This window comes from Lissotriton helveticus, chromosome 3_1, assembly GCF_964261635.1.
Source record: "Lissotriton helveticus chromosome 3_1, aLisHel1.1, whole genome shotgun sequence".
Classification (NCBI taxonomy): Eukaryota; Metazoa; Chordata; class Amphibia; order Caudata; family Salamandridae; genus Lissotriton; species Lissotriton helveticus.
The window spans coordinates 1,726,111,571-1,726,131,437 of record NC_136061.1 but is presented as its reverse complement, the minus strand read 5'-3'; the positions used below and the strand labels follow the sequence as shown (position 1 = coordinate 1,726,131,437).

Below are 19,867 nucleotides of genomic sequence, written 5' to 3'. Positions count from 1 at the left end.
TGTGTGAGTTGGTGCTTGCACCTCTCACGACAACATAGGTTTTCTTACATCAGAGGTCACTGCACTTAAAACCTATACGCCACCCCTATGGCATGCTCTTCAGTCCTGAGGGCAGGGTGTTTGGTTATAAGTGTGAGGGTGCCCCTGCATGAGCAGGACACACCTACAAACCCTGGAGCCGAGCCTCCAGGCTTTGTAAGTGCGGTCAGACATTTTAAAACATATAGTGGACATCAGTCAATACGAGACGTCTAACTATATAGTGGCTGCACCAAAACTCGTCATGTTTTGTATCAAACAAGTTGGAATCATACCCCAACACAGATTCAAGTGTTGGATCTGCGATCCCATGAACTGGGGGGAGGTGGGGGGGGGGTTGCTCTTTTAGGGTACCCCCTGTACTCCCAGTAACAGCCTTTGAGGGTCTAACAGCAAGCCAGTGCTGCTGCTGACCACAGACACGAAATGCCAGTTTGAGCAAGTTCAGGGAGTCCTTGGTTCCCGCTCTGGCGCAAAACTTGACAAAGGATATGGGAGTATTCTCTCCTCTGTACAGCCCCTCCTCTGGGAGGGACGCTAGAGTCGTTCCAAATTTTTTCTCTATGGTACATAAGGGCTTACCTGTGGGTGGTTTCTTAGATTCATCCTGGGACAAGACTCAAGGCTGAAACCACGTCACTCTTCGACCATCTGGACACTTGGACATAGCCTGAAACCGAGACTGCACCAAGGAAGACTCCTGCTGCTCCTGGTCTAGCTGTTCTGCAAGTCTACTTCTTTGTCTATGTCTGTGCTTCTTCCGGATCTTCCCCTGTGCCTGTGGGCATCAAGAACACCCGTAGTAATCTCCCTTGGAGTGAAGGAGTCACTCCCCTGCATCTGCAGGCACCGCAACGAAGCTGACAGTCTGCTGTTCCTGTCGTCCTACCGACTTCTCGAGGCTCAGCAACACAGGTTTTGGTTCTGCAACTCCCTCGAGGCCTGATCAGTCCTCTCTGCAGTTTTGATGCCAGCATCCCCCATCGGGACTGAACCCCTGTGCACTGCGTTCACTTACCGTTGCCAAGGCTTGTTGGCTCTGCATTCTCGAGATCTCCGAGCTACAAGAAGCTTCAGCCTAAAGGATCTTTTCCTGCCAAGTACAACATCCTCACTGCATGCTCTGCATTATGGGCCCTCCTTCTTAGCAAGCTTCAATAGGTCCTCTTGTGACGCCTGTGTCGTTGGTCTGGGGGTCCTCACGAGGGTCTTCTCTTGCTTTCGTGGGCTCCCCCGCTTGTTCAGGCCTGCTCTGACTCCCCTGCTGTTTGTGAGTCCCTTGGATCTTGCTGGTCCCAACTGTTGCTTCTTATTTGTTCTCCACGCCAGTTGCGGCTACCAAGGGTTGTCGGTGCTACCGCCATACACCGATCACCTAGTCACAGACATCCGACGCAAGAGTTCATGCACACAGCTCCTTGTCTTCTTTAGCGTCACCTGATTCTCACTTATGGAGCAACAAGGTCACAATCAACTCTTCTGAATCGTCCAACATTGGTGGGGACTGCTCTTCTGCGACTCCTGGTCACTCTAGAGGCAACAACTCTGTCCCCTCTGCTTGCAGGTTCTTCCCCCTTCGATTCTATCCGACTTCTTCTCCAGAGGCACTTTTCTCCAAGTCTTCCATTGTCCTCTAATGAGGTTTCCTACGTCTCTTCAACCCTATGCACCTGGCTTCCCTAGTGGTTTCTAGGCATCCAAGGGTGGGGTGGCTCTCCAACCTTCCGTCCTACAGGGGAATTTTTTGGGCCCCCTGGGAAGGGTCCTTCTTCTGCAAAACTTCAACCACAACTTCTCCATTGGCTTCCATTGGTCACATAGCTGTATTCCCAGTCTGCGCACAGCCTTTGTGGGGGTTCTGGGTACTTACCTTGGGTGGTTCCTTTGGGTCGTCTGGTCCAAGTCCCATCCTCCTTTGCAGTTTGCATTCCACTTCCTATGTATATGGTTTGGTCTCCCCCTGGAGACCACTGTGTTTTGTGCTTACTTACCTTTTATAATTGAAGCATTTTTGTATATTTGTGTTTATAACTCGGGTAGGAGATATACCAATGTGTGAGTGTTATGTAATAAATAGAACTATTTTTACATATACTTTGTGTGGTTCTTTTTCGTTTCACCTACACTACATGATTTGATCTGGTAAAACAAGCAACTTAACACTCCTGCAAAATAAGACTGAAGGCTGCTCTCCGCAGCTACCACTTAGAGAGCTTTCTAATGTTGTCTAATACCACTAAACTCATCATTAAGGGTTGTCTGGATTAGTGCAAGGCGCTTCACCTAAATAAGTGTGCACCATATGCTAAACCAGCCTCCTACAGATTGGGACTATAATGGCACTCTCTGAACGCACCTAGTTGTTAGGCAATCAGGAATCTGTGCAGTCTCGGTCACCTCTTCAGAGCAGCTCCGGTTACCGTTGTACTTCATGATAATCGCATCTAGTGGATCATGAGGCTGCAGAGGGCATCCGAGCATTGTGTCAATAGTCTGCAGTGGACGTCAGCATGTCATCCTTTTTTCACGGACCTGCAGTGGACATTGGCGTGTCCGAAACTGTACAGTAAGTCATGCCGCAAGCTGCGTACCTCCAAGGGGGCCTCTTTAACGCCTTACAATAGAATCTCACCACAGCACCTCTCTGCAAAGGTAACAAGTCAGTACATACAGGACTACAACTGCTAGCGCATATGACAATGCCCTCAGCATCTTATGCACAGCTTGCTACAATATTTAGGGATAGCCACCAAGGATAGTTGGAGGGTGAGGTACCGTTAAGGTTTACATAGTTCAGGTTTGGACAGTTCATTATTGTAGGGCATGTGCGTAAGGTGCCTTACAGCACTTTCGGATTGGAGACGGGCTCAATTCCTTCAGGCGATTATTCAATGACTTAACTGAAAGCAACAGCCTGCCGTTGTCCTGACCAAGATCCTAGGCTACCTGCTGATCTGGTTGCGTGAAAAGGTAATATAGATACTAAAGTGGGTGTGATGGGTTGCACAGGGGAGTGCTTTCATTAGGTGTGATGATCTGTGGGTAGTTCAATTATGTTTGTATCATAGTGTGCACCACATCCTCAATGCCCACCTGGTATTATGTCAAGGGTGACGCCTACTCAGCAACCACAGACGAGGGTGTCCAGTGAGCCAAAGGCTCCTATCTTGTTTCTTTATTATTTTGCTCCATTCCCTTCATTGTGACAAAGGCCGGAAGAAAAGCAGTATGCAACACAGTGAGGGGAGTGGTAGGACGACCACAAACATAGCTTCTGCTGGGTTCAGGATATTGCGGGTTCATGCATCTGACAAGAGCTCAGGGAGACTCCAGTCACACAACGTGCAGTAGAAAATCTGAGGGACTCTGCCTCTGTTGTAGAAAATCTGAGGGACTCAGCCTCGGTTGGGGGTATTCTAGAGGGTGCTGTCACCCGATTGGTTGTAGTTCAAATTTGATCCTTTTTTTTTTTAATGACAGATGGGCTATTAAAATGACTTTTTACATTGCAATTATAGCCTATGATAGTGATACATTCTGCTCTACTATGGTACCGTGGGTCTTCCACAGTGACAACGGGGAATGATTCAAGGAGGTGAATATATGAAAGGTCCAATACAGGGGAATTGTGCTTTAACACTGTTTGAATTTGTTACCTTGTTTGAAAAGGAGGACCTCCCCAACACCCCTCCTCATGCTCTAACCTACCAGTCTCACTCTCTATACTACATAGTTTTTTTAGTTAAAAACTGCTCACTTGTAAGCATTGTTTTGACCTGTTATAAATTCAAGTTATTTTTCACCTTTTGTTAGAACCCAAACATTAAATGTTATTGTATTTCACTGCCTTTGAACCAACACATTACGTTTTATTGTATTTCACACACTTTGAATAAAAGTATTCTAATTTCTCACTTTAGCACAGTACAAGAATCCTCACATGGAAACAAGCGTTTCTTACTGTACATCCTGTTCGATTTGCGTTTCATTCACAAAGTACAAACCATGACAGTGTTTACATAACACTCATTTACTGACAGGTAATTAACTAGTCAATTCTAGACTATGAAAACAAAATGCCCCATTACCTGGACTGTATTAGTAGCAACGATTTTAAAGCAGTTCCTAGCCAAGCATCTGTCAAGGTTTCTATATCAGACCTCAATCTCTGCAAGCTTTCCCTTCTTTGAGGACTAAGGAGACCTGTGAAAATAAGTTGCATAGTCATTAAGTTGCATGAGGACTCAATTAAGAATGCACTTGTATTGAGCTTTTACAGTTTGTATTCTACCTATGGAACAAACATTCATTAAACAAGTCATTTTCTACAGAACACCAAGGTAAAACAATCAACACATTTTTTGTTCACATGCTGACCAGTACACAGTCTGCACAACCACTATGTGGCGCTTTCTGAATAATATTAGGCATTATTATAGTTTATCACCCCAGTGCCTACCAAAGGCAATATTAAGATTCAGTGAGGGGTCTCACTGAATAAAATGAAGATTAGGGAGTTGTGATGTACATTGGTGTAGGAAAGTGGATTATTTGGGGTGGTGAAGTGTCTACCTCAAAGGATAAGTCCACCACATGCTAGATGTCACAAACATTAAATAAAATAAACCTGTGGTTATCCCAGGTAACAACACAAAGCAGCCATACTTAAATCAAAGGCAATGTTCAAAGTATCAAGGCAGTGCATACAAAGTAAAAAAGTGCAACAAAAGACACTTTGATGAACCAAGTAAGAACCAAATGATAAAGACTTATATTGGAAAATCGGAGCTAAATTTTTTTAAAGATTTATGTGCAAATAGAGTCAAAAAGCCAGAAAGCGTCAATGCCAGTATATGGAAGTAGTAGACCGATGCCTAGCGGCGATTCAAGGTAGCCCACAATGGAGCCCTGGTCGGTACAAGAAACAGATTAGCCTGCTAAAAGTCTGGAAGTCAAAAAGTTTCAAATAGGTTACTAAGTCCAAACGCAGAAATAGACTGTCACTTTTTGAGAAGAAATATACTCCCTGAGCGGGGTGCAGTTGCAATTATAGTTGTGGGACTTTAGTCCAGATACTTTTAGTAGGTTGGTCCTGCTGGAGCTTTTGAAATTTCTAGCTGAAAATCTTTCAAGTCCCAACGAAGAATGGGACTCTGTTTTTTCCGGAGGTGCTAGGAGACTTGGCCGGGGCACAAAGTTGAAATTCAATCAGACATAGCAGAACTGACAGACTGATACTTTTTCCTGCAGGTCCCCCTAAAGCTCTGGGGGAAAAGATCTTCAATGTTTCCAAACTTCCTTCTGGTGCCCAAACAACCACAGGAGTACACGTGTAAGGCACCCCAGACTCTTAAGTTGTCAGGTAGAGGCCAACAGCAAAGATCAGTCTAGGCCCAGTTGCCACTAGTCAGTTAGATACTTCATGAAAAAGGCTTGCTGTGTCTCTGTGGCCACAAAAGACCCTGCAGACTGACCCTTGGAGTCCACTTCTTTGCCCTGGCTATAAGGTGGAACAGGTACAGTCCTTCAGGGCTCCCCTCAGGTCACACACAACTTCAGTCCTCCTCTGATCTTTTGGAGGTTCAGAAAGGGCTTCGAGGTGCCACAATTATGCCTGGCACCAGCTAGATGGTGGGGTGACTCCTGAGCACTCTAACCAATGGGGTAAACGTTCCTAGGACAACCCTACCAACTCTTTCGGCAATTACTGTTTGCCCTACTGCAAACAATCCCTCAGAGACCCTCACCTTTCTCTCCTTGTGCAGAGTCTGTGTGCTCACGTAGAAGTGCACCAGGATAATGAGCAGTCCCCTCCTCTGGTCACTCAAAACCAATTCTGAGTTTAGCTCACCCTCTTTGGTGCCAGCCTCACTATGGGGACAAAGGCTGGGGATTTCGAAATATTTAACATTTGCTTGTGACAGGGCAGGCCCCTCTGAAGTTAATTAGGCCCCTGGCCCACTCCAACTTGGCTTCCAGCCAGAGAAAGAAAACACCTCTCCCGGACCACAGTCTGCCCTGAGAGAAATGTTCACACCTCTTTCAAACCTAATTCAGGTCAAGTGTAGGCTGGGCCAATGCTGGAGAGCTAATACAAAGAAGTCGCCAGTAGCTTCACACAGTGTAAAAGTAACTTTCTAAAAGTTACTTTTCCAATATATTTAATAAAAATTCAACTTCACAATTCGATTGGAGTTTAATTCAATATAAAATAAGTCTTTGAATGGAGCCTGTAGCAGGTACAGGCCTAAAGTTATAATTGTAAATATACAATCTATACCATAACTTTTCCTATGCACCAGTTACAACCTGACCCGTAGAAACAGGTCTAAAGTTTTAAGTATACAATTTATACCTTGACTCTTCCTATGCATTAGTTAAAGCCTGTCCATTGACGTTGTTTTGGGCTTAGTCACTGATGGAACCTTTCCCTTCTAATGTCACACATGTTCCACTCTTAAATATTATGTATGCTATCCTGTGCACAGCAAGTTGTGCTTGCGGGGATTTTGACAGGTCTGGGCAGCAGTGTTCAAGCTGCTGCTATCGAGCTACACAGGTTAGGTCTGACAGCATGTTTTCACTTCTACTGTAGTGGATAGCACAATAGGTGCTACATTCCACAAGTGGTATTTAACTTTCCATGTCAGCAATGGGTGTATTTATACATTAAGGGGTCAGAGCACACACACTGGTACTGGATAGCAGTGTCCCATTGTTAGAGAGTATCAGCAGATGAGTACCATAAAACTTGAAAAACTGGATATGATCACAGAAAACACGGTCAATTTGCAACAATGGGACACAGCAGTCCTGACCTTTCACTTCAGTTCTTTCCACTACCATTTTAAATATTCCAGAATACCTATAAGGAAGAAGGCTAAATCACTCTGAAGAAATTCAAACAGAAGAAGCCAGTGAAAGGGGTATAGGAGGTTAAAGTTAATGATTAAGCTGCAGAAAGGTATTTGCTCGGCTTTTTATTCTATGTCAAGAAGTCATTTTTAATTACAGTTTTTAAATATTTATTAGCCTATTTTTAGACGCTCACTGTTTATACACAAGTGCCACTTTGCCTTCTTTTCTCCCTGGTCCACTACAGCAGATTGTCTGCTTATTGAGTGGAGGGAGGTCTTAAGTCTAGCGTGACCTGTACTCACTTCCGCTGTGGCATTATTTAGCCGCCATCTTGGAAGGGAGACGCTCTAGTCTCCTTCCAGTGATTTAGTTCTCTGGCTACAAATAGAGACGATGGCGACGCGCAGCGGGCGTGCTGATGGCGCACCAAAGGCAAGCCCATCTGCGCCTGGACTGCGCCCGCCCCCCTGGTCTTTTTGACCAAAACACAGCAGGTATCAGATACTAGCGAGATGCTTTACTGCCACTGAGACTGTGTGTCTAACACAAGATTTAACACTCCTGCTCAGACCCCCTTTCACCTTGCATGCCCCAATCAAACTGGGTGCCCTAGATCTAATCCGGCTAATAACCCAGACATGTCAGCAAACACAGTGTGCCAACATGTAATTTCTAACTGAAACATGGGTAGATGCTAGCTCTAGTCCAGAAATTGTCGTAGTAACCCTCCTCACCACCCGGGCTATGCCATCCATCGGCTGGAAAGAATTAATAAAGGAGGGGGGTTGGCGGTGTTTTACCGTAACCTTTTTAAAGCTACATTTCAGCCATTAACCACCCCTGGCTTCGATGCCTTATCCTTCTCTTTGCAGCTGCTGGACTCACAGTATGTTAAGGGACTGCTAATCTATTTTCCACCAGGACCAAGGTGTGGCTTTGCTGACAAGCTTAGCATCTTGATGGAATCCTCGATCATCAATGCGAATTTTCTGGTGTTGGGAGATTTCAATTTTCATCTGGAAAGGGAAACTGACCCAGATTCACTAAAACTGATTGATGCCATGAATGCGTTTCGACTATCCCTAATCACCAGAGGTCCGACACATAGGGCTGGACACCTTAGATGAGATCTTTTCCAACTATCCTGCTATTACTCTACTTCTCTACTTTAATCTCTCCCTTCTGACCTGGTCCAATCATTGGGCAGTTAAATGGCAGAAAAAGACTGAGAAAATGATCATGCACAGAAATACTATCCAACAAATCCCAAGTAGAGCCTGGCATAAAATAAGGCCAGCCAAATTGAGAGATGCCATCATCCCTGGTCCTTGGCAACCAGCTGATAACCCGGAGCAGAGTGTCAAAAATGTTTTGCTCTGGCTAAATGCTGCCTTGGACATAGTAGCACCAATCAATCAAAAAAATCACAGCTAAGAAAATATCCCAGCCCTGGTACAATGAAAATCTTAGGATATCAAGGCAGGATTGCCGTAGACCAGAACAAAAAAATTATGAGGTGGAGGAGAAAAATGTCTATAAAAATAAACTACCCTAACATAAAAAACTTATAATAGCAGCAAAGACCTCATATTACTCTGAGCATATAAAGGCAGCCTGTGATGCAAACAAAACCCTTTTCTCAATAATAAAAAAAGTTGGTAGTACCAGCTAGCCCTAACCATGCAGTAATAAAAGAAAATAGTGATGTGCTGGCAAACGTTTTTCAAGAAAAAGACACTAACATTTTTAATAAACTTACTGCAAAGAGAGTAGCCAGTCAACAGGATGGGCACCTCTTAACTGATTCTCCACCTTTAAGGCCCCTTCAGAAGAACAACTCACAAAGTTAATCCCATTAATCAAATCTGGCGCGCCACAAGACCCCTGACCTAAAATTTTCAGATGTTCCCTGCTCAAGTCGCACAATACCTGGGGCAAATTCTTGATAGCATGTTTGCATGAGGAACCTTTCCTTCTCACTGTAAACATGACTATTCTGCCCCTATTAAAAAAAGACAATCGGAATGCTCTGGACCTGAATAACTATCGCCCTCTATCAAGACTCCCCTTCACCGATAAGTTTGTGGAGAAAGTAATGAATCAACAACTTTCAGAGTACCCAGGGGAAAACTCTTTGTTGGGCGATACACAATACGGGCTCAGAAAAAAAAAGAAGTAGAGAGTCTGCTCTGGTGGTCGGTACAGAGGCTACACGGGAATTGTTTGACAGGGGAGGGACGGTGGCCCAAATTCTGCTGGATCTTTCCGCAGCGTTTGTACGGTCAGCCACGAGATTTTGGCTGACCGTATGCGTAGTCTGGGGATAGAGGATACAGCACTAGATCAACTCCAATCGTTCTTGGCTCATAGAAATGGGCAAGTTTACATCTAGGACTTCCGCCCTGCCTTTTGGAGTCGCCCAGGGCTCGGCACTGAACCAATACTGTTTAACCTCTACGTTACGCCACTTGCGTCAATTTTGAAAAAATCTGATTTCTTTTTAGAGTCTTACGCTGACACCCAAATTGTGGTGTCACTAGTAAAACCTGAAAACAACTTGGGTATGGCATACAGAACATGCATGAGCAATGTGAGTAATCGGATGAATCACAACAGCCTTAAATTGAACGCTGCTAAAACTGAGGTCATCTTTAGCAACAACCCCTCATTTCGGACGCCGGATTGGTGGCCGCCAGAGTTGGACTCAGTGCCTGAACCCTCAAACAAAGTAAAAAACGTACCCTTCCTGTTAGATAAAGAACTGAAGTTCAAGAAACGAGTAAATAAAATTACACCGGCCTCATTTTGCTCCTTTAGGCTCATAAAAAAGATCAAAATATTTTACCCTCCTGAACTTCTGAAAACTGTAACCATGGCATTGGTTCTCACAAGGATCGATTACTGCAATAGTCTCTATCTTAAGCTTGCATTGGGTCTCCTGAAGAGGCTTCAGACAATGCAAAATGCTGCTGCTCGTTTCCTTTTTAAAATTCCTAACTATGAATCAGTTAGAGGTGCCATGAGGAACCTAAACTGGCTGCCAGTCAGACAACGCTGTAGGTTCAAGGCTCTCTGTTTGGCTTATAAATTATTGCACGGACTGTGGACAGTCCATTTCGAGGAGAAACTCAAATGGTACATCCCAGTACCATTTTCATGGCAGTAGCTCTGCCATGAACCTGACTGCCCCCTCATTTAGGAGGACCACCTGGGGCGGGAAGAGTTTTATCAGGACCACAGCTGTGCTCTGGAACAGTCTTCCACTGACATTAAAAGCTGCTCCCTCTTTACTCACCTTCAGAAAGGCCTTAAAGACCTGGCTTTTCTCACAGGATTTAGAAGGCACGTGCTCATCTACTTGACTCGTTTCTGACATTGTTGTAGCGAAATCCATTTTCTATAGCACCAAGAAATCAATGGGCAGGAGTTTGCACTTTATAAATTACATTCATTCACATTCATTCAATGACATCGCCTTCTGGTTGCTTGTACGCTATAACAAATATTTGCAACAATTTAATTGGATTGCACAAATCAGAACAACACAGGCGTTGTCAAGCTGTGTTTCATGTTGAGCTAGTTCTGAGGGAGCCTCTGAAAGCTCAAAAAGAGGCTACCAGCAAAAGGATCATGCTGGAGAATTAAAAATCTGCACTACAGAAAAGGTACAGACCACATCCATCAACTGAACATCATCTTCTCCAACATACTTGAGAAGGCCCAGCTCCGCATCAAAGGACATGAAGAGAAAGCAGAAAGATTATTGGTCCTGCAATTGAAGTAATGTGAGACACAGACAGCCATCACTACAATGACTCGCGGAAAAACGTTATCACCAGATGACCATGCCAAAGAGTTTGCTTCATTTTATACAAAACTATACACCACAGGTGAACACACTTCTACTAATCAATGTAAATGTGTTTAGGACCCAACTACCCATCTAAAAAATGCCCCAACATCTGATTTAGGTACTGGATCAGGAATTATCAGACAACAATACTGCAGGGGCCATTAAATGTACTGTAACTCCAGAAAAGATGTCCTTTGGAATTTTAAAGTAACCAGTTCCATAACAGTCCAACTCCTGGGGAAAGTGTTTCAGAAAGTCATGAAAATTGATAATTTCAGTTCAGAATTTAACTGACTATATATCGCCTTAAGCAATGAGACTGAGCAAGGCTATTCCACTCTTGAATCACAGGAATTAAATAGGATTTGTACCCAATTGATCCTCACAAAACCATGTTGACACTGCTGCATCTACAATGGCAGAAAAAGCAGGATGCAGAAAATGTTCCTCTTCCTTGATGTTAAGAAAGCATTTGATTGAGTGGAGTGGGATTATCTGTTACATACTCAAGTAGTTTATCCTTGGACATAAGTTCACAAGGAAGGTTTGGTGGATCTATCAATCTATCAGGACACCACAGTGAAGATAGATAAATTGCAATAGATTTATCTTTGAGACCAATAAAACCAAAATAGGCACCAGACAAGAATGTCCTCTGTCAGCCAAGTTGTGATCACTACGTTTTTCAAAGCAGATAACTTAATTTTGATATGAAAACGTGTGTGTCAACATGCAACATGTGATTAACTGTGATTCCATCAACCGCACATTTCTAGCATATTCTTATGTGCTACAAATGTGCCATGAAATGGTGATAATCAAGTTTTCGCAAAACACATTCATAATAGTTAAATAGCTGAGTGATTGTTTAGCTTTGAAATGTTCAACAAGTAGCTGAAAAAACATTCCGTTACGCTATGCTTATTGTTTAGGTTGGGAGTAATCCCAGGGATGTATTAAATACTATGACCGTTCCTTTTCAGATTCTAATATTTCCATCATTTATCCCACCTGACTCTTATTTTCATTACTTATCTTTTCAGATTGTGAGGTTTTATGAGACGTGCATAGAAATTACATCATGCCTGCTCACTGTGTAATCTGACATTTATATTGTTTATAGGTATGGAACTGACCTGACTAATTTGCTGCCATGATGCTTTGTCTTATTGCTGCTTACGTGTCTCCTAGTCCTATCATTGTTTTTAAAACATAAGATAATATCAACAATCCCATACTCTAAAAACCCAGGTATCCAACTTTAGGTAAGAGAGCCTTCGCAATAGAACTATCAAGCAAGGGGCTACAATGCGTTGCAATAGCAATCAGTCTCAGTCGAGGGCTGGTCAGGAAGTGATTCTCATTCCAAGGCAAGGGCTGCGATAGTTAAAAAGCTTGTTTTTTTTTTAACAGACAAAAGTATCTTTTGAGATCAATCTTAAGACCTTCGATTTATAGGCTTGCTGTTTACTGCTTCTGCTTAGTTTGAGAATTGCATTTAGAAGTAGTGATAATGTCTTAGGGACATACTAAGCATGTTAGGAATCTTCATACTGTTTTCGCGGGCTATGTCCTGCATTTGTTTTCTCATTCTGTGTGCTTACCATTCTTATTTCATGCATCAGAATTGGGTTTTAGAAATAAACATTTTAAAAGATTATTCTGTGTTTCAAAGTGCTATTTTGAGTGTGGCATTCATATACAAAAGAGGGTTTGGAGTTCCACTGTGTAAGCCTGAGACTAATCATGACCACCAACACAGTATTGCTCAGTGGGTTGAATATGGGTCACAGTCCAATTGGAGTCCAATTTGTGTTGGTGCACTGAACTGAGTCCTTCCACCACAGGGTTAGAAATCAGACCCTTGTGGTTCTGGGAGGGACCACCAGATGGCAACATCAGTACTCTTCATAATGGCCTCAGAACCACTGGTGATAGCAATTAGAGAATCAGCCACTATCAAAGGGGGTACAAAAGGCACAGAGAGAACTCCCATTTATACTCTATGATGATATATAGCTGACTAGGAGTAAACGGCCACTTCTATACTGACCCTGAAGGAGGTAATTACTAACATTTCTGATTTCTCAGGGTTCAAATTGACTGGGATAAAGGTGAGGCCATGCCAAAGAGAGAGTACAACCAAACGAGCAATGGCCTTTAAATAGATACCCAACAAACTGAACTACTGAGGCATTTTGTTAGTTGAGACTTCCATGCCATGGTGACTGATAATGCAAAACAGTACTAGAGCAGATGATAATTGGTTTCACCAAGTGACGTGAAATATCAAAAATGGATTGCAGAAGACAATACTCAAGAAATTATATTGAAACAAGGGTGAATGGAGAGTACTTGCCCTAGAAAGAAACCCCACATAAGGGAAGAACCATATCCTTTGTAAAAGTGTGCAGCGAAGCCCACGTGGCAGCCTGACAGATGTTTTGCACGGGGACACCATGTCCCAATGCAGTAGTAGCTGCTGTTGCCCTGGTAGAATGGGCACGCAGCCCCACCAGAGGTTCCTTTTTAGCCATAGAATAACAAGCATTGATCCAAAAGACGACCCAGCAGGAGATAGTCCTCTTGTGAATAGCCGGCCTTTCTTGGCACCTGCGTAGCCAACAGAGAGCTGGTCATCCACCCGGAATTCTGGAGTGCGATTTAGGTAAAAGAAGAGCGCATGTTTTGGGTCCAGACGGTGGAGCCTCTCTTCCTCTCTGGAAGGGTGCGGAGGTGGAAAGAAAGTGGGCAAGGTGATAGTCTGCCGGATGTGGAAGGCAGTGACAACCTTTGTCAAGAAGGAAGGACGAGTGCAAAGCACAACCTTGTCCGGATGAACCGACAGAAAGGGAGGCTTACAAGATAGAGCCTGAAGCTCACTCACTCTCCTGGCAGAGGTGATAGCCAACAAGAAGGCAGTTTTCAAAGTCAGAAGACGTAAAGGACAATTGTGAAGTGGCTCGAAGGGAGCGCACATGATAAGTCAAAACAAGATTCAAGTCCCACTGAGGCATTATGAAAGGAACAGAAGGGAACATATGCGTAATGCCTTTTAAGAATCTCTGTACAACAGGGGACTTGAAAAGAAAAGGCTGATCTGGAAGCCTCAGAAAGGCTGAAATGGAGGAAAGGTAGCTCTTGATAGTGCCCAGAGCAGAGCCCTGCCGGGCCAGAGAAAGAAGGAACAAAAGGACCTCAGAAAGAGGGGCAGAAAGGTGGTCCACAGTCTTGGCTGTGCACCATGCCACATATTTGTTCCACCTGCAGGCGTATACAGATTTAGTGGAATCAACTGTCGCTGCTCAATCTCCACGCATGGAGGGGGAGGCTGGACAGGTTCAGGTGGAGGTGGAGTACCGTCCCCTGCTGCTGCGACAGAAGATCCTCCCGCAGAGGCAGTCGGATCAGGGAACCAGGCTCATACTGACTAGCTCGGTACACCAAACTCTTTGAGCCCAGTCCGGAGCCACAAGAATGAGTTGGGCCTGGTTGTGCTGGATTTTCTTCAGCACTCTGGGTAGAAGAGGTATAGGTTGAAAGGCGTAAAACAGACCGCAGCTCCACTCGCGACGAAACGAGTCGCCGAGCGAGTGCCTCCTTGGAAATTCCAATGCGCAGAACTGCGGACATTGCGAATTCTCTTCTGTGGCGAATAGATCGAACCAAGGCTCTCCCCACTGTTGAAAGAGACCTTGCGCCACCTCCGAGAAGAGACGCCATTCGGGATCCATCAGACACCGGCGGCAGAGTTAGTCCCCCCCTGGCGTTCAAAGAACCCACCAGGTGTTGAACAGTGAAGGAAATGCTGTGACGTTCCAGCAATGTCCAGAGGCGCAGAGCCTCCTGACATAGGGTCCATGACCCTACCCCGCCCCGTTTGTTGCAATACCACATGGCGGTGGTGTTGTCGTGAACACCTGCACTACCTTCCCCCTTACAGAGGGAAGGAATGCCTTTAGTGCAAGAAGGATCGCCCGAAGCTACAGAAGGTTGATATGGAGCCGGGACTTCGCCGGAGACCAGAGGCCTCTGATCTCTGCCTCTCCCATGTAGCCGCCCCATCGCAGGAGGGAAGCATCCGTTACCACTGTGGGCTCTGGTGGGGGAAGGGAGAGGGATCTGCCGCTGACCCGATGCCGATTCGTGAGCCACCACTGCAAATGTTGTGCAGTGCCCTCCGAGATCTGGACGTAGTCGGACAAGTTCCCCATATGCTGCGCCCACTGGAACTTCAGATCCCATTGCAGAGCCGCATGTGCCACCTGGCATGGTTGGTCAGCAGGATGCAGGAGGCCATGAGTCACAGCAGCCTCAAGGTCGCCTTGACTGAAATCCAGGACAAGGGCTGAAAGATTTGAATCCGAGCCCGGATGTCCTGGACTTGCTGTTATGGAGGATAAACACAAAACTGTGCTGTGTCCAGAACCGCTCCGATGAAGAGAAGTTTCTGGGAGGGAATTAGGTGCGACTCTACTTCGGCACGTTGATGGAAAACCCCAGCAAATGCAGGAGGTCGGCTGTCGTCCGGAGGTGGGAGACGACTGTCTGGGGCGAGCCCGCCATGAACAACCAGTCGTCGAGATAGGGGAAGACTGAAACCCCCGATCTGCGCAGATGAGCTGCGACCACCGCCATCACTTTTGTGAACACCCGAGGGGCGCTGGTAAGGCCAAAGGGGAGCACGGTGAACTGAAAATGCTCCTGGCCCACTGTGAATCGCAGGTAACACCGCTGGGCTGGCAGGACGGGAATATGAAAATAAGCGTCCTGTAGGTCCAGTGCTACCATCCAGTCTTGTGGGTCGAGAGCAGACAAGACCTGAGCCAGAGTAAGCATCTTGAACTTCTCTTTCCGGAGGAAGCGATTTACGTTCCGAAGGTCTAAGATGCGAGGCTGGCTGGCTGCCAAGACATGGAACTCCCTCCCCATCCACCTTCGGCTGACCCAGGACCATCTCGCCTTCAGGAAACAACTCACGACCTGGCTGTTCGAGCAGTAGCATACCCCTTCCCCAAGCGCCTTGAGACCCTCCCGGATGAGTAGTGCGCTATACAAATGGTATGATTGATTGATTGATTGATTGACGTAGGCCCTTGTCCTTCATTAGAGCCAAGAATAAGTGGCAGTAACAACCACAACCTACTTCTGGCATCGGAACACGCTTGTTGGCCTTCTTGGCCAAGAGGGCCGTAACTTCCTGCTGGAGAAGTGCCAAATGATCCCCCAACATGCGGTGGAACTGCGGTGGCATGGCTGGGGGGAATAGACTCGAAGGGGAGGGGGTAGCCACTTCAAACAATCTCCCGAACCAACCTGTCAGATGTAATGGTGCGCCAGTGGGGAGGTGCGATAGGACTGTTGCTGCGCTGGCTTGTTCTGAAATGAACGTGTTTGTACGCCCCTTCCGGAGCTTCAAAAGGAACGAAAGTTAGAAGCGGAAGGAGTAAGTGTGGCCAAATGGCCTAAGGACTTGGCCGTGGCCCGAGAGTCCTTGAAACGTTCCAATGTGGAATCCGCCTTATCACCAGGCGAGTGCCATCGAAGGGCATGTCCATCAAAGTATTCTGGACATCTTCCAAAAAACCAGTCGTCCTCAACCAGGCATGATGACTTAGTGCCACAGATGTGGAAATCGCCCTACCCAGCAAATCAGCGACATCGAGATCACAACGTATAGTGAATTTGGCCGCATTTCTCCCCTCCATAAGAGCTCGGGAGAGAACTGCCCGGGCCACCTCTGGACACTGAGGTAGCACCTGCTCAACCGCATCCCATACAGAATGGGAATAGCGGCCCAAGAGACAGGCAGTGTTCATAGACCGCAGTCCAGAACTTGCGAAAGAATAAATCTTCTTGCCAAACTGCTCCAATTTCTTGGATTCCTTGTCTGGTGGAGCAGAAGGAAACACACTTGGGACGTTGAGGCCTGAACCACCAAACTCTCAGGTGTGGGCTGCTGGGTGAGGAAGGCAGGGTCGCCCGGGGACAGGCGATGGCGTCGGCCTACACCCTTGTCCACAGGGGCCCCTGTATTGGGCCGCGACCAGGTGCCCAGAAGCACATCAGTAAGTGCATCATTAAACGGCAACAGCGGTTCTGTAGAAGAAGAAGCTGGCCGTAGCACTTCAGTCAGTAGGTCAGTCCGGACAGCCACTGTAGGGAGCTCGAGGCCAAGAGCCTCAGCCGCCCTACATAGCGCCGTGAAAAAGTTACCACTCTCCTCCATAGTAGCTGAAGGGGATGGTGAACCAGGCGCAAGAGTGTAATCCGGGCCACCGGCCTCCGCCTCCTCATCCCAGTCGGGGACAGACTTGCAATGTGCTGCGAGAGGGTCCTCAAACCCATCCCAGTCCCCCCCTTCCTCCACAAGTGGACGAGGACGTGGGTGAATAAAAGGGTAAAAGTCCCCCATCTGCGTCGGGATCGGCATCGGGTGATATCCCTCCGGCACCGTGCCGACGTCGGAAAAGAAGTCGATGCCGCTGTCGGCATCGATGTCGGTGGGGGCCGTACGGGGTCCTCCGGCAAGAACGGGGAGCCACGGCCGGAGCGGTCGACGACGTCGGGGCCAGAACCGTTGAGGAACGTAGAACATTAGGGCCCGAAGGCGTGCCAACGAGCCATAGCTACGTGCCATTGCAGACACGAACTCTTGTAATTCGGCCGGAGTCGCAGATGGACCCGGGAAAGGTGGGTAAGCCAACGGTAACTGCTCAGGCTCTGTTGGAGAAGCAGGGGTGGTGCCACCTGCCCCCTCAGCCATGTCCCGCGACCAGCGAGGGGAGGACGAAGAGCAGCGATGCTTCTTTGACTTTTTGTGCTTCGCCTCACCTGACTCCGAGTGCAAAGACTTTGAATGATGGTGCTTGCTCTGCGACCGGGTCCTCGACCTTCCACGGGACCGGGGCCTGGAACGATGTGGGGCTGACTCTCAGGTCTCCAGCAACTTTCGGGACCACTCCCGCAAAGTTCAGCATGGCCCAGCAGTGGGAACACGACTTGGTGTCGTGGTCACGCCCAGGCGGAAGAGACACTCACGATGGGGGTCAGTCAGCGACATTGTGCGCGGACAGGCCACGCAAAGTTTGAAGCTGGGCATCCCTATGCACCAGGGGTACAGCGTACTCAAAAATAATAACAAAAAATTACTTAGTCAACAAGTGACGGGGTACCGCCCTCTCCGGATCAGCGCTTGCTGGTGCGGAAAAAGAAAGAACTGAAGTCAGCGCACGTGGGTGCGTCTAAGTAGCTCCAGTGACATCACTCTGTGAATACGACACCAACGACGCATGCGGAACCGTATCGACGCGCAGGGGTACTGCTGACGAAAGCTTTCCGGATCCAGACTGATGCCTGGGGATATTCGAAGGTAAGGAATCTATCACTAACGTGTCTCTTTCAGATATGAATGTTATGGAAATCTCAACACTCCTGCAACAACAGTGACTATTTGACAATGCACACTAAATGTAATCACTTGACAGTAACAGAGTCAAAGCGAAGAAAGAAGAGGGATACGACAAACCCCCACACTGGAGAATAACCAGGGTGCAATAGTGTGCATGCATATTGGTACCCACCACCCATATACCAGGAGGGTGGTGAAGGAAACCGGTAAAAAGAATAAGGTGTAATGACTTGGTAAAGGAGCTTGAGTAGACCAACACTCATCAAGAGAGAGACCACTAGCATAAAGGCCCATGTTATAAGAACCCAACCTGAAAAGGCCCTCGCAGAGCGGGAAGGATGGGTGGGCATTTAAGGAATCTGCAGCTAGACTATGCCTCACCAGATACATTGTTACCGAGGGTAAGTAACTTTTCCATCTGATAGAGACATCTAGCCGCAGATTCCTTAACTTAGAATTAGATACCACAGCTATACCCCATTGGAGGAGGGTATGCGACGGAGTCCCGCCAAGTTCTGAAAAAGAACTAGTGTTGGGAACTGCTTATGTAATGCGAGCCGTCACGAGCGTGGTTGTTCTTGTTACAGCATGTGACTGGCTCGTGTCGAGTGGGAATGTTGGGCAGTGTGTTATGTTTTGAATAGGTTAGAACCATGCTGGGGGTCTGTTGTGAGGGAGGTTGTTATTAACAGACTGGACTTCATTGAGAGCAGACGCATGAATAAACCACGTCGCTCAACTTCTCGTTCCTGTGCTTTTCTTGCATATTGGACTTTCCAACAACTAGGCCGTCAACAATGATTGACCAAAACAGGCAGGACAAGCAAGTGCAAACCTGGCTATTACGAAAAACAATGGTCTATGCATAAGCATCATAAGTAATAAAACAATGGTAAGAACTCTGCCAGAGGACAGAATTTGAACCCTTCACCCTTCAGAAAGGGATGAAGAAAAATTTATATTCAAAAAATGGCCATTGCACAATGGAAACATTAGCAATAAAGTTTCTTACAAGAACGGAGTACTGGATCCTAGGGATGCGCAAAAACCATGTCCCACATCACACGATATATTTCTGAGTGTTAATAATATGGCTGATACTAGTGGGTAATGCATAAAGGGTAGCACGATTTAGGATTTGAATACATTTTAGCTGTTGATTGTTTCTTGGGGAGAGTAGGAGCCAATTAATCTGAGTACATTGGATAATGTTTTTAGGTTGATAGTGTCACACTTGCATAGATATCTAAAAATAGTGTTTTTATTTATAGATCTTGTATACATATTTTCCTGATGAAGGTGAAAAACTGACAAACACCGAAACGCCGCGTTGACTGTTTTATAACAATTTTTTTTATTGTGTTTCATGTCATTGGTCAACTGAGACAATGACGGTTTTAACATGTATTAGATTGTAACCCATTGGGAGGAACCTAATAAAATTACTCCTTTTTACATATTTGATTTTGCAGTATTAATAATTTGTGACACTAGTTAGAATTTTGTTGTGATTTTTCCCAATTTTTTTTTAAATAAAGGCACTGTATGATACACTAATAATTCTGATTAGCTCTCTCCCAACATTCTTAGAATCTGTGATTATAGCAGGTAACAACACGATACGGTCTGACTTTCAGTATTTATCTACCCCCCCTAACTAATAACTCTAGAGGTATCTTCCGATTTTTTTGACCAAAGTAAAAGAA

At 46.0% G+C, this 19,867-nt stretch overlaps 1 protein-coding gene across 3 annotated transcripts in view; it reads right to left on the bottom strand.

Annotated features, from left to right (window-relative positions):
- The window catches only part of EYA3 (EYA transcriptional coactivator and phosphatase 3), an 860,742-nt gene that overhangs the window by 51,817 nt on the left and 789,058 nt on the right, over nt 1-19,867 (bottom strand). For all 3 annotated transcript variants that reach the window (XM_078682511.1, XM_078682514.1, XM_078682513.1), the window contains one exon: nt 4,128-4,242. In XM_078682511.1, coding sequence (XP_078538637.1) covers nt 4,128-4,242 — 115 coding nt within the window. The remainder of the gene's footprint in view (nt 1-4,127; nt 4,243-19,867) is intronic.